Below are 24,524 nucleotides of genomic sequence, written 5' to 3'. Positions count from 1 at the left end.
CCCACAGCCAATTTTTTCGTATAAGAAAGAATTGTATGAGAGAATCTGATTATGTAGCTCAGTCTAAAATTCTAAAAAGAAAATTTAAGGAAAAAAGATACCCAAAAAACTTGATAATTAGTGCATATAGGGATAATAAAGTAAAAACACAGGAGGAATGTTTAAAAAGAAAAAATAGGAAGGGGGATAATTTGACTATTGGTAAAGAAAAAAGTGATGATCGCTGGAAATTGAATTTTGTGACCACATTCAATAGGGGAAATAAAGTAATAAGAACTGTGCTTTCAAAATATTGGTATATCTTGAAGCGTGACCCTGTTTTGGGAAAACATCTCCCTGATAAACCAGGGATTACATATAGAAGGGGGAAAACTTTGAAAAATTTGGTGGCCCCCAGTAAATTAAAAAAACAGTTCAATTCAAAAAGAAAAAAATATAAAAAAAAGTATGGATCAAATTTTATGTGGTGTTTCTCAAGGAACCGGAGTTTTTAAATGCACCTCTAAAAAATGTTGTACCTGTGGGATCCTAGATCACGGGGCTAAAACCATCAAATGTAATAGTACTGGTGACGTCTTTGAGATTTCACAAAGACTCAGCTGTAACAGTGATTTTGTTGTATATGTAATCACATGCAGTTGCGGTTTGCAATATGTGGGACGCACTGTGCAGACACTGCGGTCACGCATTAATGGTCACAGAAATAGAGCAAAAAACGGCTTTTTAAATCATAGTCTCTCAAGGCATCTACTAATTTCACATAATAAAATTTTTAACATAAAAGTAACTCCGGTGGAGCAGATACCCTCTGGTGTTGCAAATAGGAATGCTCTTTTAAACCGGAAAGAAACGTTTTGGATATATCGTCTGGGAACATTATATCTAAATGGATTGAATGATATCATAGAGAGAGTTTGACCGTTGCGTTTTTTTTTTTTGTTTTTTTTTTCTCTCTGGGGTTTTTTTTTCCTTTTGGGTTTTTTTTTTTTTTTTTCTGTCTTGCATCCATGTTGTCAAGGTTGGATCAATCAGTGGGTGTGTTCCTGAACTGTGTTCCTGAACTTGGTCCACACCCTAAATCAAGTTTCTGAGACTGGGATAAAAGGTTGCTACTATATATAAGTGTAACTGAATTTTATACTATTAGGATTTGTACTGTGTTTTTATGATACCTGATGAAGGATATACACTGTATCCGAAACGCGTTGTATCTCTTTTTTAACCTATGAAATAAAAAATTATGGAATATCATCTTTGGATGTGAGTCCTGGGAAGCGCTGCCGTTTATGGGCTGGATGTGTTTTTCTTGATTTACCCACAGATAGGTTGTGTATGCAAGTTGGTGAAGTGTGTGTTAACTCAAATGTGAAACTAAATGTCATCTTTACTATTTCTCCATTGTGTGTGTGGGTAACCACCTCATTGATCTTATTTTGTTTTTTTTTGCAAGAAAACAACAACTCCATTAATACCACATGCTTTTCCTATTAATTCATCGTGCTGGTAAATTAGAGGTGAGATTAGGGATCTACATAACATCTGTGGACTGTAGTCAAGACCCACTGGGGTCTAGCTACCAATTTGACATAGTTTGTGTACAGCTGAACATAGTTGTGAGAAAAAAACATTTTGATGATTCAATAACATGGTGGATGGATAGTCTAGTGGAAACACTCATATTGTAGAAATCACATCTATGATCACCACGCTCTCCAATTGACTCCTCTTGAAATACAGCCGAATTGTCAACATTTCTAGCTTCTGTTCTAGAAATGGTAGGGGCTCCTATTTGACATCCTCGTCCAACAAGTCCTCGTCCTCCTTTTTGACATCCTCGTCCAACAAGTTCAGTATTAGTAGGTGATGGATTGTCAGAATCCGGCCCAAGAACACAAGGCTTCAGTATTTGCGAGTTCTGGCCCCGTGCTCTTCCACATGCTCTTGCTCTGTCTCTTCCAGTCATGATTTAATCTAGAAGATTTTGCATTCGAAATCCAGAGACAGAGTACAACACCACCCAAGCATTCAACCTCTACTCCTCAGACTGTCTATCTGTGCAGTGACTGCTTCTAGGCACAAGATGATGATGGTGGTAGTAGTTGGTGCATTTAAGACACAGTCATGAAGCAGCCATAACAACTTGAAACAGAAGTATTTTTACCAAAATACCATACTGTTCAATATGTGGCCTGTGTTTTCATTTTTTCCCCCAAGATAGTGTGTAGACCTAGGGTAACAGACAGCAAATAAAGTGGAATGTAGGCCTTATTTGTAGCCCCCAGATAGTTCAGGCAAATGACGGCAATACCAGACTGTTCAATATGTGGCCTTTATTTTTAAAATTTGTACCCCAAAATAGAGTAAAGAAATAAGGTTACAGACCTCAAGTGGAATGTAGCCCTGAAATGACACAATTTGTAGGCTACAGATACATCTGGCGTTTGACTGAGATATCAGACTCTTCAATATGTGGCCTGTGTTTTTAAAATTTGTACCCCAAAATAGAGTCTAGAAATAGGGTCACAGACAGCAAAGACAGTGGAATGTAGCCCTGAAATGCCATAATTTGTAGGCCACAGATACATCTGGCATTTGACTGAGATACAAGACTGTTCAATATGTTCCCTGCATTTTTAATTTTTGTATCCCAAATTGGAGTACAGAAATAAGGTCACAGACCACAAATACAGTGGTCTGTGAAATGACACAATTTGTAGGCCACAGATACATCTGACGTTTGACTGAGATGCCAGACTGTTCAATATATGCCCTGTGTTTTCAAAATTTATACCCCAAAATAGTGTATAGAAATAGGTTCACAGACAGCAAATACAGTGGAATGTAGCCCTGAAATGCCACAGTTTGTAGGTCACAGACACATATGGTGTTTGACTGAGATACCAGACTCATCAATATGTGGCCTGTAGTTTCTAAATTTGTACCCCAAAATAGAAATATGAGGAAATTGGGATCCAGCAAAAGGATGAAAGTTCACCAGATTTGTAAAAACTTCTTCTTTATTAATCCATTATGTCATAAAAAGTATGAGGAACTCCAATCAATTAGTAGCATTCCAGCAAGGGACTACATGTTTCAGCACTATGTGCCTTCCTCACGGTCCTATTTGAACTGAGCTCCAACACTGACAATATATCCTCCTTTGTGGAACATATTCAAATGACCCTTAATTAAAAACAGTGGAACAAACCAATTAAAAACATCTGAGTAGATGGTTGAAACTCACTTCAAAAATGTTGCCAGAAAAATACCTATATTGAACATGTTTTATACATAGACTAATAATATAAACATTTAGTAATGAATCAACAATGATATGGAATAACTGCCACAAAAAACAACAATATATAAACATATATGAAAAAATGCATCATATTGTAGGCATGATCTGAACATCAGAAACAATCACAAAAATAACTCTCAGAAGGTATAATATCATAGAGTAGGTTTAAGATAAAGATATAATCTTTTGTAAATTCATACATGAACTCTATCCCTTTTCTTTTCCTCTCCCTTTCCTCTTTTCCTCCTTCACAAAAAAAAAAAAATATACCTAATATTGTGTAATGAGATCCATTCTGCTGTTCAATCCGTCTGGAACTCTAGTCTCTAATAAAAAGATCCACCTACTTTCTCTAGATAGGATTTTACTTTTAAAGTCACCACCCCTATGTGGTTTTGTAACCACCTCTATTCCCCTAAAGGAAAAACTTTTTAAATCTCCTTTATGCACATTAGCAAAGTGTTTAGAAACCGCAGAGGCTCCTGCAATAGGCAAATTAACCGAATCCGACAAATGTTTTCGCATACGCTGTTTCAGTGAATTAGTGGTGCAACCCACATATTGAAGTCCGCAAATATTGCAGTCAATATAATATATTACATTTTCTGTATTACAATTAATAAAGGAAAAAAATCTCAAAGTTTTTTCCATTTTTATAGAAGAAAATGTTTTTGTTTTGACAATATATTTGCAACACTTACAGATTTTTGCACCACAACCATAACAGCCTACAATTTTCATCCAATTTTGTTTCAATTTTTTGTCTGGATCAGTAAATAAACTTGCCGTCAACATAGAACCTATAGTAGGAGCTCTCCTCGCAACAAATTTAATTGAGTGTTTTTTTAATATTTCTTTCAATACACCACTTTGTTCTAAAATGGGCATATGTTTTTTAATAATGGAGACTATTTCTTGATACTGTGGACTAAATTTGGTGCTAAAAACTATACCCAAGTCATTGTTTTTTTCTTTGATATTTTTATATTCCAACAATTCCTGTCTATTTAAATTGTCTACTATGCCTCTCACTCTTTTTAGAGACCAGTTCGGGTAACCCCTAGATTTTAATCTTTTTACCAAAAGTTCAGATTCTTTCATATAAGTACTGTACATATAAGTACTGTAAGTACTTTCATATAAGTCTGTACTATTTCTTTTCGTTCGAATCAGTTCACCAGTAGGTATATTCCTAATTACATGATTAGCGTGACATGAATTTGCCATCAATATACTGTTCACAGCTGTAGATTTACGATAGGGTTCCACCAACACTTTTTTTCGATTCGAATCTAATTTCAAGGTCAAATCCAAAAAATTGATTGACAACTCATTCATGTGGCATGTGAATTTGAGATTAAAACTATTGTTGTTTAAATATGAAAAGAAGGAGGATACTAAATCCTTCTTCCCCCTCCACACAAAAACCAAATCATCAATGAAACGTCCCAACCAAAAAATGTTATAACCAAATGGATTATTAAGATGAAAAATATACCTCTCCTCCCATACTGACATAGTTAAATTTGCTAAGGATGGTGAAAATTTGGCCCCCATGCTCACTCCCTGTATCTGTAAATAATATTTCTCATCAAAAACAAAATAGTTATGAGTGAGCAAAAAATGTGTTGCAAGCAACAAAAAATGTTGAATTTCCAATGTATACTCACTATATTTAGATAGGTAATATTTGAGGCTCTCCAATGCAACAGAATGTGGAATGGATGGATATAATCCAATAACATCACATGAGAGCCACAGAAAATCATTCTCCCACTCAATTTTTTCTACCATATTAATAGCTGCTTTGCTATATCTCAAATGACTAGGAGTCAAAGCCACAAGGGGTTGTAAATAATGGTCCACCCACTCTCCAAGGCGCTCACTAAAAGATCCTATCCCCGAAACAATAGGTCTTAGTGGGGGAGGAAAAATTTCCTTATGCACCTTGGGGAGTGAGTGGTAAATAGGTGTAATAGGATGGTCACAATATAAAGCTTCACTCAATTTCTCTGAAATAGCTCCTGTACATACACCTTCCTGCAAATTTTTTTTCATTTCCTTATTGAAACGGAGAGTAGGATTTTCATTTAATTCCCTATACACACTAGAGTTACCCAATGCGATTAAATTAATTTTTTTATATAGACCGACATCCAGAATAGTAATTGATCCACCCTTATCCGACTGAACAATTTTTAGATCTTTATTCTTACTCAATTCCTGAAGAGCTTTATGCTCATAAAATGTCAGATTATGATGGGTCAATTCAACTCTGTTATTTAATTCCACCAAATCCCTTTCCACCGCTTCTTGAAAAACATCTAGCATCGGAGGTCTAGATTTAAGTGGGTAAAAATTTGTATTTTTTACGTGAAAAGAATTATTTAAATTAATCTGGTATTCTTTGGAGCTTTCAGATTCCAATTGTCTCAAATTATACAAACCCACCTGTTCTTCAAACGTAAGTAACTTTTCAACATCCCTATTTACTATAGGACAAGGATTATCAGTACAAATGTTATCCTCAAAATGACATTTTAGGGTTAAACAACGTGCTAGACGATTAACATCCAACACAGTGTCATATACGTTAAATTTACATGCCGGGGAAAAACTAAGTCCTTTTGATAAAAGTGAAAGTTGCGGTGCTGAAAGAATATAACTGGAAAGATTATAGACTGGTACAGTTACTTTTTCCGTTTCCGGAGTTTGTCCTGGGTAAGCCTGTTCTCTTATGGCGTCTTCCTCCTCTCCTTCTAATCCGTTTTTTGGTTTGGCTCCCTCTTTGTTGTAATTTCTTTGGTAAGATTTTTTTCTTTTTTCCATACTAGTTATTTTTGTGATTGTTTCTGATGTTTAGATCATGCCTACAATATTATGCATTTTTTCATATATGTTTATATATTGTTGTTTTTTGTGGCAGTTATTCCATATCATTGTTGATTCATTACTAAATGTTTATATTATTAGTCTATGTATAAAACATGTTCAATATAGGTATTTTTCTGGCAACATTTTTGAACTGAGTTTCAACCATCTACTCAGATGTTTTTAATTGGTTTGTTCCACTGTTTTTAATTAAGGGTCATTTGAATATGTTCCACAAAGGAGGATATATTGCTAGTGTTGGAGCTCAGTTCAAATAGGACCGTGAGGAAGGCACATAGTGCTGAAACATGTAGTCCCTTGCTGGAATGCTACTAATTGATTGGAGTTCCTCATACTTTTTATGACATAATGGATTAATAAAGAAGAAGTGTTTACAAATCTGGTGAACTTTCATCCTTTTGCTGGATCCCAATTTCCTCATATTTCTATTTGTTGGGGCATACTCCCTGCCTGGATCCGTGCAAAGTATAGGGTGAACACCGATTACTGCATCAAGAGGAACTCCCTTATGGTGAGCTGACTATATGTTTTTCACATTGTTTGAATATTGTACCCCAAAATAGCGTATAAAAACAGTGTAACATACAGTAAATACAGTGGAATGTAGCCCTGAAATGCCACAATTTGTAGGCCACAGATAGATCTGACGTTTGACGGAGATGCCAAACTGTTCAATATGTGCCCTGTATTTTTAATTTTTATACCCCAAAATAGTGTATAGAAATAAGGTCACAGACAGCAAATACAGTGGAATGTAGCCCTGAAATGACACAATTTGTAGGCCACAGATACATCTGGCACTTGACTGAGATTCCAGACAGTTTAATATGTGCCCTGTATTTTTAAAATACACATGGAGCATTTTGATTGTTCGATCAGACTCATCATTATACATATCTTCTTGGTGGTTAAGATTACTTTGGTGCAATGGTGGAAAAAAACAGAGGTACCCAAATTTTCAGATATTTTAGACAAGAAAAGCCAACATAGCGACCTGGAATAGAGATTCGCGGTTGCTAATAATAACGTTTACAAGAATATGAAAAAATCAAAGATCTGGAACAGTAAGTTTCACACCAAGAAGGCCTGCTGATATTTGTCACTATGCTATCTTTTACCTTTGGCCGATTCAGACCTAATGTGTTGTATCTCTTTCCAAGGAGTCTCTCAAAGCAGGTATTACAATGCTATTTTATTTATTTATTTTTTTTTTTTTTTTTATTGTCTGCTTATTCTTCAGAGACTGTTTGAGGGTTCTCTAATGTTATTGTTCCCTTTACCTATATAAGGTATATCCTCCTTACCCTCCCTCCCTACTGTTTACCTTCCCCTGTTTAAATATAAAATCAATAAAAATATTTAAAAAGACCATCAATATTAAATTGGTAGCTGTCCAACTTCTAGGACTCAGCTGTATGAAGGGGGCACAGTACACAGCATCTAATACTGATGACTTATCCTAGTATTGAAGTCCTGGAAAACCCCTTTGAAGTAGCCGATTAGTACATATGGACAATCTAAAGGGAAACCCGTAATCGAGACCCTCTTTTGTAAGCCAGAGGAAAGAAGTGCTGCAAACAGCTGCTCCCACTCTGGAGGACTAACAAAATGTACAAACATCCACAACTTTAATCATTAAATAATATAATTTGTAAAAAACAATGCATTGCAATACGGATTGCATAAACATGTCATACGGATGGCATACAGATGCCAGGCAAGAAAAAAAAGCAAAGCACACTCGCATTGAATATGAAATACCATATGGATGTCACTCATCCCACTTTTCTGGATGAGAATGAGACCAATTATTTATATGCTAGTATGAGCATAAGTTAATGTCACCTAATCTATATACTTCAAACAAAAAACAAATCTTTTTCTATTGTAGCATTCTAGGAGTCATAACTTCTTTATTTTTAAGCAACAGTCATTTGAAGGGCTTGATATTTTGGGGGATGAGTTGTGTTTGTCAGTGACATCAATTTGGGATACATGTGACTTGTTAACAAATATTTATTAACTCTTTATCTGGAGGAATATAAAAAAATATCAATTCTGACAGTTTTATTGTGTTTTACATTTTACATTCTTAGCTATGCTGCACAAGTAATGTACTATCTTTATAGTTTGGAACAATACGGATAAGATGATACTAAATTTATATGGTTTTATTTTTTCTTTATTACTTTTGTACAATAAATTTGTGTGAAAAAAAATTATACAGGACAGAGAGAGTTTAAGGTTCCATTGGTGCATTTGTCCGAATCCCATTTTGCGGGGGGGGGGATCGGTGTACGCCCCAACAGGGCCACCGAACAGGTGCCTGAACACAATTTGAAAGCACCCCAACAGTCTTGTGATATTTATTTGGTATGTCTTTATAAGTGGGATCCATGCACCCAAGCACAAGCTAGTTGTATTAGGGGGCCCAGATTAAAACTTTGCCCTGGGGAACATAGGGCTCTACTTATGCCACTACAAACATGAAGTCTTCTGTGCAAGTAATAATTAAATTCACGAGTGCACTCCATCAAATGATTTGCTTTTTTCTTTACAGGTTCTTTAAATGGTTAACATATAAGGCAAAACAAAATAATTACCAATAACTGGAGCAGATTCTTTGGAACCAAATCCATTATCCAGGAGTGTATTAATAATCCAGTTTAAAGCTTTTGCAGACCTTTGTGCCTGTTTAAAAAAAAGTAATTGTAAGGACCAAATAATGTCATATATAATAGCAATGTGTAATAGCTTGACTCAGTGGTGCACACACAATAGAATCAGCCCAGGAACCATCTTGGACTAAACTGCAAGGGCAGCGTCCGGGTCGGCCAGTTGACAAGACATTAGGGGGCAGATTGAGCAATTCAATTTTTTTTCTAATATAGGGAATGCACCTATGAAGACAGAATACCCCCTGTCCAATGGCTGAAAGACTGCTGTTAGCAGTGAGAGATTTGAAGCCAAACAGATGGTCTCTTCCATCTAATGCATTGCAAAGGGTGAAAATCACAAGAGTGAAATTCTTGAAACTCGAGTCATTGTCCTACTTTCCTGCCTTCCTATACTTATCAGGTTATTTTATTGTGTTATTTTTTTTGCCTTTACCCACTTGGATCTGTTAAGTTATTGTCTTTGACATTATTACGTCTTCTTCATCCTTATCTATCTATATTTATTTTGAGGTATACAGATTGACACTGTACTGTTGTTACATTCCTAACAGACACAGATAAACATATGTACCACAATATAATCTCAGCATGAGTTTTCAGGTTACTTACCAAGACATGAATCTCGGTAGGATAGGGGAGTTTATTCTGTGTCTCAAGTTTTCCCTTTTATGTTTTTTTGCATTTGATTGTTCTAATTTAATTAATATAATGTGTTATGTTATTCAATATTTGGTAATTTTTCTGCTTCCCTTTCTTTCAGATATAGTATATCACAATATTTGGTGCTGGCGGATAGTGGATGGGGTGCCTGAGTCTTTGCTTGGTTGAAGAAAATTTTTAGTTTGCCTGTGCAGTGGGGATAGCCAATTACATCAGACATTTCTCACCCAGTCTCTGAATAGGTGTACATTGTAAGCTCTCAAAGGTAGTGTCCCCTATCCCTCAGACTGCCACTTGTTTTTGTATTTTGTACTAATTTCTATATTATGTTCTATACTTACCGTATATACTCGTGTATAAGCCGATCCATATATAAACCGACCCCCCTAATTTTTCCACAAAAAACTGAGAAAACTTATTGACTCGCATATAAGCCTAGGATTAAATGGTGGTCCAAGAAGATGCTCCATAGATAAACCCCCCATATGCTGCAGAAGGGTTAATGCTGGCCCAAGAAGATGCTCAATAAATACTCCCCATATGCTGCTGCACAAGGGTTAATGCTTCCCCAAAAGATACTCCATAAATACCCCCCATAATATACTGCTGCACAATGGTTAATGCTGCCCTGTAAGATATTATTATTATTATTATTACTACTATTATTTATTGTTATAGCACCATTTATTCCATGGCGCTTTACATGTAAGGAGGGGTATACATAAAAACAAGTACAATAATGTTAAAAAATTCAAGTCATAACTGGTACAGGAGGAGAGAGGACCCTGCCCGCGAAGGCTCACAATCTACAAGATGCTCCATAAATACCCCTTATTTGCTGCTGCTGCTGCCGCTGCTGCTACAATAAAAAAAAAATACACCTCTCTGTCACTGGGGGCAGGTACCGGTGTCCTGAGCCCCCGGCACCGGCGATATTCACCTGTCCCTGTTCCATCGCCATCCACCGCTGAGTCTCCCGGATCTCTGCAGTGACAGCACAGGGCGCGCAATGACTATGTCATCACACCCTCCGCCGTCACAGCAGGAGGACCCGGAGACACAGCGGTACACGGCTTGGAACGGGGACAGGTGAATATCACTCTGACCCCGTCATACTCACCCCTCCTGGCACAAGGTCTTCTCTACAGCGGCAGCCCCTGCTTCTCCCTCTGCCGTCTGCTTCCTGCATTCAGCTGGTCACGTGGTACCGCTCATTAAACTCATAAATATGTGCATATTCATGAGTTTAATGAGCGGTACCACGTGACCGCTGAATGCAGGAAGCAGACGGTAGAGGGAGAAGCAGGAGCTGCAGACAAGTGCCAGGAGAGGTGAGTATGGTCTCTGACACCCCCGCTCCCCCCCCTGTTTATGACATGCATATAAGCCGAGAGGGGGACTTTCAGCCCCAAAAAATGGGCTGAAAATCTCGGCTTATACACGAGTATATATGGTATGTTATTTCATAGTTTTATACATGTAAACATTTTTTGCGCTTTCTTTTATATGTACAAAAACTTGTTACTAAGGAACACTTTAAAAGGCTGCTTGCTAGCGGCAACTGTCCCTCAATACTCATTCTACAGTCATCATTATTTCTCCCAGTGAGGCATCCCTGCCTTGTACCAGGAACATCACCTGTGCCCAAACCAATGCACTTACTGAGATCCACATAATGACCAACATGTAGACAAACGATTGTGGTCAGGGAAGCTGCTCTTCCCTGATGGCACACTAAGTGAACATTGTGTAGGCTGAGGCCAAATCCTGTCACACACAGTGTAGGAAAGACTAATTGCAACACAAAGGGATGAGGGGAAGGGAGCCCAACGCTAGTAAAGGGAGAAGTTGGGACCCCTAGGCAGATCTAAAGTAACCCTGTCTGCACTAAACACCCCTATTTAGGTTCTGAACCTATCATTGAGCAGGTACCTAATCCCTGCCTGACCATGGCAATAACTCCTGCTTAGGGACAGACGGAGTAAGCACTAGTCAATCCCCACTACAACTAAAGACAGCTGGGATAGACAAACAAGGGGAACACCTATCTTGAGAAGACCCAGAGAGGTAACTAAGATGTCCTCCAGCAGCACCAAAGAGAAAGCTAGCCGACTGCAATAGCCCCATGTCTCAGCAAAGGAAAATGGAAATATCAGTGGAGATTTCCAGAAGCAGACAGGAATTCTTTAAACAGCCAGTCCATGTGTGTTAATTAGAGCCGGGAGGAGGTTGCCATTGGACCCAAGAGCCAGAAAGACTAGGAAGGTGTCTGCAAAGCCAACCGAAGAGACCTTTTGCAGCCAGATGCTGGGCGTCTGCAGCCTTTGAAAGATGACTTGAACTCTATAGCGCCACCTGTTGGAAGTAGCGATCCTTCAAGTCACAATCGACCCTTGAACGAGTCTTGTAATATGACTTGGAATGAAAGCCAAATCAGTATCTCAATTTGCAGACACGGTGTTTTGGGCTATTGGCCCTCGTCATTGCAAAGTATGAGAACTGATTTGGCTAGGTGACTCTGGACTGAGGTCTTCTTTTCTGAAGAGGCAATTTGCATATTAAAGTTCCCAGAGGAGCATTGCACGGCAAATAAACCTCCTTACCTTGACAAGCCAGAACTAGTATGTCACTCTCCACAAGGAGAAACCTAACCCCATAGACTGCAGCCTTTGACACACCCATGACACCCTTGCATGGCACATGTGCTTCTGACTCCGGTGATTGCTGACCCTACTTCTAGCAGCGTTTCTTCCACCTCTACACCAATTCACGCACAGCCTTTTGCTCCTCCTCCTCCATTTCCGATTTATTATCGCAGAGCACATCATCCACATCAGCTGAAAGCGCACACAAGTGCCAGCTCGCCGACTGGTGTACAACGTCATCATGCACTGAAACTCCTTACTGCACATGCTGGCAAGGCTTTGTGAGCAGCAGAGGCCAGTTGTTGAATACCAGTTCCAACATGGTATTCTAGCCAGCCTCGGCACTTAACAACTGAAGAGTAGGCGTGGATGTCTGACCTATTTGTAGTTCTTTTGCTAGGTGAAGAGAATGGGGCATCAGACTGCGCTACTCACCTGTCAGGATGATGTACAAGAGGAGTCCAAGTGGATGTAATAGAAAATAGAATTTATTTCTACGCGTTTCGTGGTGATCGCACCACTTCCTCAGGACAGTCTATACACATACAGAGTTTGCTATTTGTAGCAAAGGAGGCAGATGGAGATGCCTCCTTTCAAAAAAAAGGCCACACCCAATGGGCGGGGAATCAGATATAAGCACATATATACATCGTATACCCCACAAACAATCATAAGAAATATAATGGAGTATATCACTTAAAACCATTGTTCATACATTTAAAAATCTACATACAGAGAAAAACAATAAAACACAATAAAAGAGTAGTTCTATAAATAAATAAAACTTTGCAAGCTGGGGGAGTGCTTGAGCCAATGGTGTTAACCCATTCACTCTTTGTCAGGACCCTGCTAATTGTGTTTTAAACCATTGAGCCACAGAATGATTTGATTGAATCTTTTTATTTGGTGGTAGTTGATATCAAATCAATGATAGTGGATTAAAAAAAACTCTGGAAGAAGAAAAAATAAATAAAAATAAATAAATAAATAAATAAAAATAATAATAAAATAAATAAATAAAAAAAATTATAAGAATAAATATAATGATAATAAAAATAATAATAAAAACAAAATTAGAAAAAAAACAACAACAAAGGGATGAACCCCTTTATACCAAGGAGCAGATGGTTGTACAGAGGAAAATTGAGGTGGGTTGTAGAGGGGAAAAGAGCACACTCCATAATTATATCAGTTCAACAAATCTGTTGTTTCATTGAGTTCATGGGGATTTATAGTGTTCAGCTTGTGAATCCAGAAAATCTCTTTCCTGTTAAGAGTCTGGACTCGGTTGGGGTTATCATGAAGGGGTTCATCCACTCATTGGGGTTTTTTTTCAATTTTGTTTGTATTATTATTTGTGTTATCATTACATTTATTTTTACAATTTATTTTATTTATTTTTTTTTTATTATTTTTATTTTAATTATTTATTTTAATTATTTATTTTTATTTTTTTATTTATTTTTTTTCTTCTTCCAGAGTTTTTTTTAATCCACTATCATCTATTTGATTTCAACTACCACCAAATAAAGAGATGCAATCAAATTGTTCCGTGGCTCAATAGTTTAACACACAATTAGCAGGATCCTGACAAAGAATGAATGGGTTAACACCGTAGGTTCAACCCTCCAGCTGTTTCTTATTGAACAACTTTTTTATTGTGTTTCTCTGTATGTAGATTTTTAAATGTATGAACAATGGTTTTAAGTGATATGCTCCATTATATTTTATGATTGTTTGTTGTGTTTACGATGTATATATGTGCTCCAGTCTGATTCCTCGTCCATTGGGTGTGGCCTTTTTTTTTTGAAAGGAGGCGTCTCCATCTGCCTCCTTTGCTACAAATAGCAGACCCTGTATGTGTATGTGCATAGACTGTCCTGAGAAAGTGGTGTGAAGACCACGAAACGTATAGAAATAAAGTCTGTTTACTATTACATCCTCTTGGACTCCTGGTACATCATCCTGACAGGTGAGCAGCACAGTCTGATGCACCATTCTCTTCACCTAGCAAAGGATCATTGCAACGGGGCTTGAAGCAGCCGCCAATGCTAAGTGCAGTGGTTGTGTCTCACACAATCATAATAGGTGAGTGAATTTGATTATCCCTCACAAATATTCCTTTTATCTCAGATAAGACCCTATGTGCGCTCTATATTCCTTCTAGGTACACTATTTGCAGTTCTGTAAGACTTTGAGGATTCCACAAAGATGGTGCGCGCCATATTAAGCACTATGATCCTACTTCTGTGTTGCTCAGTGTTAAGCATGAAGCTTTGCATGTGGACCAAGTGAAGAAGGAGGAAGAAATGAGACAGATAGATACTACCCAGCCCTGCCTTGTCTCATCTACTGAGCACAGATTGGGTAACAATGTGGAGGTGGAGTCTGAGCAGGAGGAACAGGAGCTGGCTGCTAGCACAACAGGGGCTTTTGTCGACACAAGTTTCGCCCTGGCTCTCCTACATGGATGAGTTTACGAGAGGAATAAGGAGGAAGAGAGGGAAGAGGTAGAGATGGAGAGTCGTCATCATGGTGGAGACAGGGAAGTGTTGCAGCATATGACAACTTTACGTGCGGCTGCCTTTCCAGTGTCTGTCGCGTTATATTCATCTTGGCCAAAAAAGAGTACTGATTGGTCACCCTGCTAGACCCATGCTACAAGGAGTAACTTGGATCTCTCCTTCATGAGTCAGAAAGGTCTACTAAAATTATGCTATACCAGAAGGCCATTGTGGAAACTGTTAGAAAGAATTCAGGCACCCGATCGGCCCGGCAGAGCCCGCACAGACACCCGATCGGCCCAGCACAGCCCGCATAGGCGCCCGATCAGCCCGGCAGAGCCACACAGACACCCGATTGGCCTGGTACAGCCCGTACAGGCCCCCATCGGCCCGGCAGAGCCCATACAGACACCCGATCGGTCCGGCAGAGCCCGCACAGACATTCGATCGGCCCGGCAGAGCCCGCACACACATAGCCCTACAGACCCCCGCACACATTTTCCACCAGCACACAGTCTCCACCCATTACTCGCATTTCCCATAGAAATACATTGGACACACTACTCGTTATGAGTACCCGAGTATTAGGAGCTACTCGTAACGAGTACAGCGAGTCTGAGTATTTCACTACTCGCTCATCCCTAACTGGATGGGCACAGGCAAATCCACATCAGAATAATTATTTTGGACTCCCATACTCTTTTCTTACTGATTTACAGCAAGGCCTGCACCACTACCAAGTCATGTGCACCCCAATAAGCCTTTGAACCCAGGTACTGGATGGGCACAGGATAATCCACTCCACATTATTCATTTTGTACTCCCATATTCTTTTCTTATGCATTGACTGCAAGGCCTGGCCTGCTTTCAAGTCAAATGCACCCCAATAAGCCTTTGAACACGGGTACTGGATGGCCACATGAAACAAAAGTTTCCATTATTATTTTATTGTTTATTACCATAAAGTTTGTGAATGGTAATCACGTCATTCAACTTCTGATCTGAAACACCCTGCATGTATTTCATTACATTCAATCTTAGCAAGTAGTGTGAATGGTAATCATGTCATTCAACTTCTGATCTGAACCACCCTGCATGTTTTCACTCGATTCAATGCTAGCAAGCAGTGTGAATGGTAATCATGTCATTCAACTTCTTTGCTATAATTCATCTGTTATATTATTCTCAGTACTTACTGTTGGATATCCATGGGGGGGAACTCTGTAGATGCGATCTCAGGAGAGGTGATATAGTATAGAGATGGAATCAGGACTGCGTCTTTCATCATCTCTTCCACACCAGGATGTGTTGAGCAGCTGTTGCTAATTTATAACTAAGCAGCTCCCAAAATCCCTCTCTCCTGGCCCTGTAGTGTGGTGTATAAATTTAGAATCATTCTAAGGGGTGCACGCATGTGTGGGGCTTGCACGCATTCAGAAAATCATCCTTTTAGCCAAGCATCCAGCAAAAGGCAGTTACTCCATGGCAGTTAGTCAGGGCAAGAGTCAGGTAAATCACACTTTGCACTCCATTCTAACCATGTGCTTTATTTCTATCATCCACATTCACAGCCCCATCCCCCCTCCATCATGACTCATACACATCAGCCCCTCTATACTTCCCTCTCCCATGTACAGCTCCCATGCACTTCTCACCTTCCTGAAAAACCTCAGCCTATCATTCCCAAACACATCCCACAAAAAACTTCTTACATTTTAAAAAACTACTTGCTCTTCATGTTCCTACTCCTACTGATTTCAGGGGACATCTCCCCCAATCCCGGTCCACCATTCCCCAATCTCAACCCCTACCCTACCCCATATCAAAACCATAATAATCTTATTAATATTACTTGCACTCCCTCATCTCCTTCATTTAATTGTGCCCTCCTTTATCCCCGGTCTGAATGTAACAAACTTCCTTTCCTGCACAATTACTTTCTGAACAACGCTCTGAATCTGTTGGCCCTCACTGAAACCTGGATTCAGGATTCTGACACTGTCTCCCCTGCTACCATTTTCCATGGTAGCTTACAATTTACCCATTCCCCGAGAACCACAAACAGACCTGGTGGTGAAGTCGGCATACTCCTGTCCCCACAATGCACTTTCCAGGTCATCCCCCAGTTCCATCACTCTCATTCCCTTCTTTTGAGATCCACACCATCAGGCTCTTCCGTCTCCTCTCCCTCAGAGTAGCGGTCATGTACTGGCCCCCAGGCTCACCCACTTTCTTGACCACTTTTCAGCCTAGCTGCCGCACTCCATGTCCTCAGAACTACCAACCCTTATCCTGGGAGACTTCAAAATCCCCTTTAACAGCCCCAGTTCCACATCTGCATCCCAGCTTCTATAACTAACCACTTATCTCGGCCTCTAACAACTCTCAACCTCTGAGTCACACAAAGGCGGTAACACCCTTGACCTGGTCTTTGTCCGGCTCTGTTCAATCTCCTACCTAAATAACTCACCGCTTCCCCTCTCTGATCACAACATTCTTTCCTTCATGCTCACAAATCCTCGCCCACCCCAGCACACTCCTACCTTCCACACGTTCAGAAATCTACATGCCATTAACCCTCATACACTTTCAGACTCCCTACACTCATCCCTGTCCCCAATCTCCTCTTTTTCCTCTCCTGATCTGGCTGTTCATCACTACAATGACACTCTTAGAAGCACCCTTGACCAAGTAGCGCCCCTCACCCTCAGAACCTCCAACACAGAGTAAAACAGCCCTGACTCACATCGCAGAATTGACTCCTCCAGCGAAGCTCGAGGGGTGCTGAACGCCGATGGAGAAAAACCCACATGCCAGAAGACTTCATCCACTTCAAATTTATGCTAAGAACCTATAACTTTGCCCTTCACCTCGCCAAACAGACCTACTTCACCACCCTGATCGCCTCACTAGCCAACAACCCCAGGAAACTTTTTGACATCTTTCACTCCCTCCTCAGGCTAAAAGCACAAGCCCCTATCATAGACATTTGTGCAGATGACCTGGCCTCCCACTTTGTAGAGAAAATAGATAATATCCATCAGGAAATCCGCTCCTAACCACCAAGTGCTATGACTCCCATCCCTCCCTGCATTTCCCCTGGCTCACTTTCGACATTTGATCCCATCACAGAAGAATTCTCCAGACTCCACTCTTCCTCTCATCTGACTACATGCACTACCAACCCCATTCCGTCACATCTTCTCCAGTCTCTGTCTCCAGTTGTTACAACTCACCTAACTACAATCTTTAATCTCTCCCTGTCCTCAGGCATTTTCCCATTCTCCTTCAAACACTCTATCATTACTCCATTACTAAAGAAACCCACTCTCGACCCATCCTGCACAAACAAGTACAGACCAGTCTCCAATCTCCCTTTCATCTCTAAACTTTTGGAGCGCCTAGTCTACTCCCGCTTTACCCGTTACCTATCCACTCACTCCTTCCTAGACCCTTCACAGTCCGGCTTCCGCCCCTTATATTCGACTGAATCTGCACTCATTAAAGTTACCAATGACATTCTGACAGCAGACACTGTTGACCTCTGTCTCCTACTCTCTAGGCTCCAGTCACTAGGCTTTAAGGACACTGCTCTCTCCTGGTTCTCTTCCTATCTTTTTGACCACTCCCTTCAGTGTTTTGTTCGCTGGCTCCATGTCATCTCCTCTCCCTCTCGCTGTCGGGGTACCTCAGGGCTCTGTACTTTTCCCCCTTCTGTTCTCGCTCTACACGGTCCCAATTGGACAGATCATCAGCAGATTTGGCTTTCAGTACCATCTTTATGCTGATGACACACAACTATACACGTCATGCCCCGATCTTACCCCCGCGGTACTACAGAACGCCAGTGACTGTCCGCAGTCTCCAACATCATGCCCACTCTCTATCTGAATCTTATCCTCTCAAAAACTGAACTGCTTCTGCTCCCGCCATCTACTAACCTCCCTAAATCTGATATTTTCCTCTCCATTGGTGGCACCATAATAACATCCCGTCAGCAGGTGCACTGTCTGGGTGTTATGTTTGACACCAATCTCTCCTTCACATCCCATATACAATCTATTGCCCGCTTTTACCGCTTACACCTAAAGAACATCTCTAGAATCCGCCCTTTTCTCACCATGGAAACAACAAAAGCCCTCAATGTTGCATTGATCCACTCCTGCCTGGACTACTGCAACACTATATTAATTGGCCTCCCTGTTACTCGACTTTCCCCTCTCCAGTCCATACTTAATGCAGCAGCAGGGACATCCATCTGGCTAATCGGTACTCGAACGCGTCCGCTCCTCGCCAGTCCTTACATTGGATGCTCATTCATTATAGAATCCAATTCAAAGTACTTGTTCTCACAAACAAAGCTCTCCACAGTGCAACACCCCCCTACATCTCCTCCCTCATTTCTGTCTATTGGTCTAACCAACCGCTGCGCTCTGCAAACGACTTTCGATTAATCTCTGCATTAATCCGCACCTCCCATTCCCGACTCCCAGACTTCTCCCGCGCTGTGCCAATCCTCTGGAATGCTTTACCCAAAGAAATTAGGACTATCCACAATTTGTACAGTTTTAGGTGCTCCCATTTGTTCAGAGCGGCCTATCACGTTCCCTAATCAAAGTCATTTTATGTGTAAGTGTGCATGTGTAGACCATTCACTATCTCCATATATCCCTCACCCCCTCAAGATGGCTGCACCATCATTATAAATACACCAATGTAAATACACACCTGTACTTTGCATCTCCCCCACCTCATTGTAGATTGTGAGCTCTCACGAGCAGGGTCGTCTTATTTTGCTTTAATTATTGTATTGTTAATGTTGTTACTTATGACTTGTGTTTTGAAACTGTTAAGCTATAAAGCACTGCAGAATAGAATCATAGAATCATAGAGTTGGAAGGGACCTCCTGGGCCATCTGGTCCAACCCCCTGCTCAAAGCAGGATTCGCTAAATCATCCCAGTCAGATGTCTGTCCAGCCTCTGTTTGAAGACTTCCATTGAAGGAGAACTCACCACTTCCCGTGGCAGCCTGTTCCACTCATTGATCACTCTGTCAAAAAGTTTTTTATAATATCTAATCTGTGTCTCCTCCCATTCAGTTTCATCCCATTGCTTCTAGTCTTTCCTTGTGCAAATGAGAATAAAGTTGATCCTTCTACAATGTGACAGCCCTTTAGATATTTATAGACAGCTATTAAGTCTCCTCTCAGTCTTCTCTTTTGCAAACTAAACATTCCCAAATCCTGCAACCTTTCCTCATAAGACAGGGTTTGCAGACCGGTCACCATTCTGGTCGCTCTTTTCTGAACTTGCTCCAGTTTGTTGATGTCTTTTTTAAAATGTGGTGCCCAAAACTGGACACAATATTCCAGATGAGGTCTGACCAAAGAGGAGTAGAGGGAAATAATGACTTCACGTGATCTAGACTGTATGCTTCTGTTAATACATCCTAGAATTGCATTTGCCTTTTTTGCTGCTGCATCACACTGTTGACTCATAATCAGTCTGTGATCTATTAGTATACCCAAGTCTTTTTCACATGTGCTGTCACTTAGCCCTATTCCTCCCATTCTATATATGCTTTTTTCATTTTTATTGCCCAGATGTAGTACTTTGCATTTCTCCCTGTTAAAAACCATTCTGTTAGTTGCTGCCCACTTCTCCAGTTTATTTAAATCTTTTTGAATCCTCTCTCTCTCTTCTCTTGTATTAGCTATCCCTCCTAGCTTTGTGTCATCAGCAAATTTAATCAGTTTACCCTCAATTCCTTCATCTAAATCGTTGATAAAGATGTTGAACAATACAGGGCCCAGGACAGAGCCCTGTGGTACCCTACTTGAGACATTCTTCCAACTGGATGTGAAGCCATTTACGACCACTCTTTGGGTCCGATCACTAAGCCAGTTATGAATCCACCTAACAGTTGCCTTGTCCATTCCATACTTAGTCATTTTTTCAATAAGGATTGTATGAGAGACTTTGTCAAATGCTTTGCTGAAGTCAAGATATACTATATCTACAGCATTTCCTTGATCCACCCAATCAGTGATACCGTCATAGAAGGAAATTAAGTTAGTCTGACATGACTTATTAGTTACAAACCCATGCTGACTCTGTTTAATCACTTCATTCTTATCCAGGTATTGACATACATGTTGTTTAATAATTTGTTCAAAGATCTTTCCTGGTATAGAAGTCAGACTCACTGGCCTATAGTTGCCTGGGTCCACCTTCTTCCCCTTTTTGAAGATAGGAACAACATTTGCTCTTCTCCAGTCTTCTGGCACTTCTCCTGTTCTCCAAGAATTTTCAAAGATTATGGAGAGGGGTTCAAAAATTTCTTCTGCTATCTCCTTCAGTACTCTGGGGTGTAATTCATCTGGACCTGGAGACTTGAATTCATTTAGGTTAGCTAAGTGTTTCCTCACTATCTTTCTGTTTATAGATATCCTGGATTCTTCTATTCCCTTAATAGGACAGTGAATAACAGTTGATGTTACATTTCCTTTCTGAGAGAAAACAGATGCAAAATAGGAATTTAAAAGTTCAGCCTTCTAAACATCCTGTCTTACCATTTCATCATTTTCATCCTGTAAAAATCCTATAGCATCTTTGACTTTTCTTTTACTTTTGACATATCCCCAAAATCCTTTATTATTGCTTTTGACATCTCTTGCAAGCCTCAATTCATTTACAGCTTTAGATAATCTGATTTGTGCCCTGCAGGTTCTGCAGACAGCATTATATTCTTCTTTAGATATGCCTCCCTCTTTCCATTTTATAAACATTTTTTTCTTCCTTTTTAGCATGTGCTTAAGTTCTGTGTTCATCCATCCTGGTTTCCTTAAATGCTTCCTATTCTTCCCTCTTTTCGGAATTGTTAACAACTGTGCTTTGAGAATTTCATTTTTCAAGATTTCCCATCCTTCCTGGACATTTTTGTCTTTAAGGATATCCAGCCATTGGATCCCTCCAATTCTCTTTCTGAATCCCTTAAAATCTGCCTTTCTGAAATCTAACCTTGACGTCTGAGTCTTCACAGGTCTTCCGCCTCTAGTTATCCAAAATTCTAAAATAGCATGGTCGCTACCTCCTAGGGTCCCAGCCACTTTTACCTCCTCAACCATTTCCTCCCTGTTTATAAGGATTAGATCCAAGGTAGCAGTTCCCCTTGTTTTCTCCCTTACCTTTTGGAAGATAAAGTTGTCAGCAAGAGAGGATAAGAATTTCCTTGACCTGTTAGTTTTGCCTGAGAGAGATTCCCAACAAATGTCTGGATAGTTGAAATCTTCCATGACAACTATGTCATATTTTTTGGAGAACTTGGCCATTTGATGCATAAAGAGTTCATCCATATCTTCAGCTTGCACAGCGGCCTGTAGTAAATGCCTACAATGGTGTCCTTTCCATTGTTCTGTCCTTGTATTCTTACCCAAACAGTTTCCACAGAACTCCCAGTCTCTGAAGCTTCAATCTCTGTGCAGATATACGCATTTCTAACATACAATGCGATACCCCCTCCTCATTTATCAAGTCTGTTTCTTGCAAATAAGTTGTATCCTTCTAGTCTTGTATTCCAATCATGTGTATTGTCCCACCAAGTTTCAGTGATTCCAATGACATCATATTTCTTTTCCTGTGTTAGTAGTTCCAATTCTCCTTGTTTGTTGCCCATGCTTTGTGCATTAGTATAGAAACATTTTAGTTTGTGATTGGTTTCTCTTTCTCCAATATTTTTATTAATTAGATTCTTTTGTCTTTGTTCTTCCTTTCCACTTCTAATAGCAGAGTTCTCAATAGCATTTGTCAGGTGTAAGGCTTTTTCTGGTCTTTTGCTTCCCTTCCCATGTTGTTCTAGTTTAAAGCTCTCCTTACAAGTGTAGCAAGGCGACTTCCAAATACATGCTTTCCAGTCTTCGTAAGGTGCACCCCATCTCTAGCAAGTAGTCCATCATATAAGTAGTTCACTCCGTGATCCAGAAATCCAAATCGTTGCTGATGGCACCATCGACGTAGCCAGTTGTTCACCTGCAGAATCTTATTCCACCTCCTTGTTCCATGGCCATCCACTGGGAGGATGGAAGAGAAGACCACCTGCGCTCCCAGTTCTTTCACTTTCTTGCCTATGTCTTCAAAGTCTCTGCAGATGGTTTCCAGGTCATTTCTTGCGGTGTCATTTGTCCCCACATGTAGTAGCAGGAATGGGTAGTCATCTGTAGGTCTGAAGAGTCCTGATATCCTGTCAGACACATCTTTAATTTTTGCACCTGGAAGACAGCACATTTCTCTTGAAGTTATATCCGGTCTGCAGATAGCGGCCTCTGTTCCTCTCAACAGGGACTCCCCCATGACCACCACTCTCCGTTTCTTCTTCACAACATTTTTCTTTCTCCATCCAGGAGGACTCTGAAGGCGTACAAGGTTGCTGTTTGTTGGCAAAGTCTTATCCTGATATATTTCTTCATCGTTTTCCTGCGTGAGAGCCTGGTACTGGTTCCTGAGGAGTATGGGTGCTGACTGCCTCCCGATCCTCCTGCTTCTCTGGGTCACATGTCTCCATTCCTCTGTTTCTTCAGGTGCACTTCGAATTTCTTCTCTTTCTGTAACATGAAGAGATAATTCTGCTCTGTCCAAGAACTCTTCACCTTCCTTAATGATCTTCAACGTAGCTAACCTCTCTTCGAGATTTTGCAACTTTTCCTCCAACAGGGACACAAGCTTGCATTTGTGGCATGTGAAGTTTGGCTTTTCCACTGGTAAATCTGTGAACATGTAGCAAGAAATGCAGCTCACCAAATGGCTCCTGGCCTCTTCCATCTTGAGATTTCTTAAAAACGATGAAAGATGAGCCAAAATTTTTCCGATCTCTTTTCAGCTGCAACGGCCAAAACCCAGTGATCGTTGAGCTCGCGGAGACTCTTCACTTATCCCAGAAGGCACTGGGAATATGCAAATGATCTCCTCAAGACTCTTCCCCTGGTTTTCCGATGTCCTCTTTTCAGCTGCAACGGCCAAAACCCAGTGATCGTTGAGCTCGCGGAGACTCTTCACTTATCCCAGAAGGCACTGGGAATATGCAAATGATCTCCTCAAGACTCTTCCCCTGGTTTTCCGATCTCCTCTTTTCAGCTGCAACGGCCAAAACCCAGTGATCGTTGAGCTCGCGGAGACTCTTCACTTATCCCAGAAGGCACTGGGAATATGCAAATGATCTCCTCAAGACTCTTCCCCTGGTTTTCCGATCTCCTCTTTTCAGCTGCAACGGCCAAAACCCAGTGATCGTTGAGCTCGCGGAGACTCTTCACTTATCCCAGAAGGCACTGGGAATATGCAAATGATCTCCTCAAGACTCTTCCCCTGTTGGCACTATATAAATAAAGATGATTATTATTATTGTGTTTGTCCATGAAGTGAATGCAAGGCCTGGCCCTAATTTGCACGCACCACAATAACCTTTGGAAGAAACGAGGGGGAGGATTTCATAAAAATTCACATTACAAAGAAGCGTTTCATCTATATTTGGAATGCCCATACACTAAGTGTTTTTTAGGGGCATCATAAACACCTTGCAAAACTGTAATGTGGTTTCCTACACAGTTGTTGCTGGGATGGTGCAGGTTTTTAGTAAAAATATGGCGGAGGAATCGTTGGATGAAGTGATCAGGAAAAGGGGCATGGTGATGACAGGAATGGGAACGTACATGATTAATAACAGCAGTGACTATGGGAGGTATAAGATCCAGGATACAGCCTACAATGATTTGTCATTTAGCCAACATCAATTACCAGAATGGGTTTCATGCCCATCAGAAGATCGGTGTAACAGATGCATGTGTGAGACTT

General features: G+C 40.3%; 1 protein-coding gene across 1 annotated transcript in view; it reads right to left on the bottom strand.

Moving 5' to 3' along the window:
- TRPM2 (transient receptor potential cation channel subfamily M member 2) overlaps positions 1-24,524 on the bottom strand; it is a 1,217,227-nt gene that overhangs the window by 315,229 nt on the left and 877,474 nt on the right. Inside the window, exon 27 of the mRNA XM_073558209.1 lies at positions 8,797-8,884. Within this exon, the coding sequence (XP_073414310.1) occupies positions 8,797-8,884 (88 nt within the window). The remainder of the gene's footprint in view (positions 1-8,796; positions 8,885-24,524) is intronic.

Source organism: Dendrobates tinctorius, unplaced genomic scaffold (assembly GCF_039654945.1).
Source record: "Dendrobates tinctorius isolate UK_male_01 unplaced genomic scaffold, ASM3965494v1 ptg000254l, whole genome shotgun sequence".
Classification (NCBI taxonomy): domain Eukaryota; kingdom Metazoa; phylum Chordata; class Amphibia; order Anura; family Dendrobatidae; genus Dendrobates; species Dendrobates tinctorius.
This window is presented reverse-complemented; position numbering and strand designations above follow the sequence as displayed.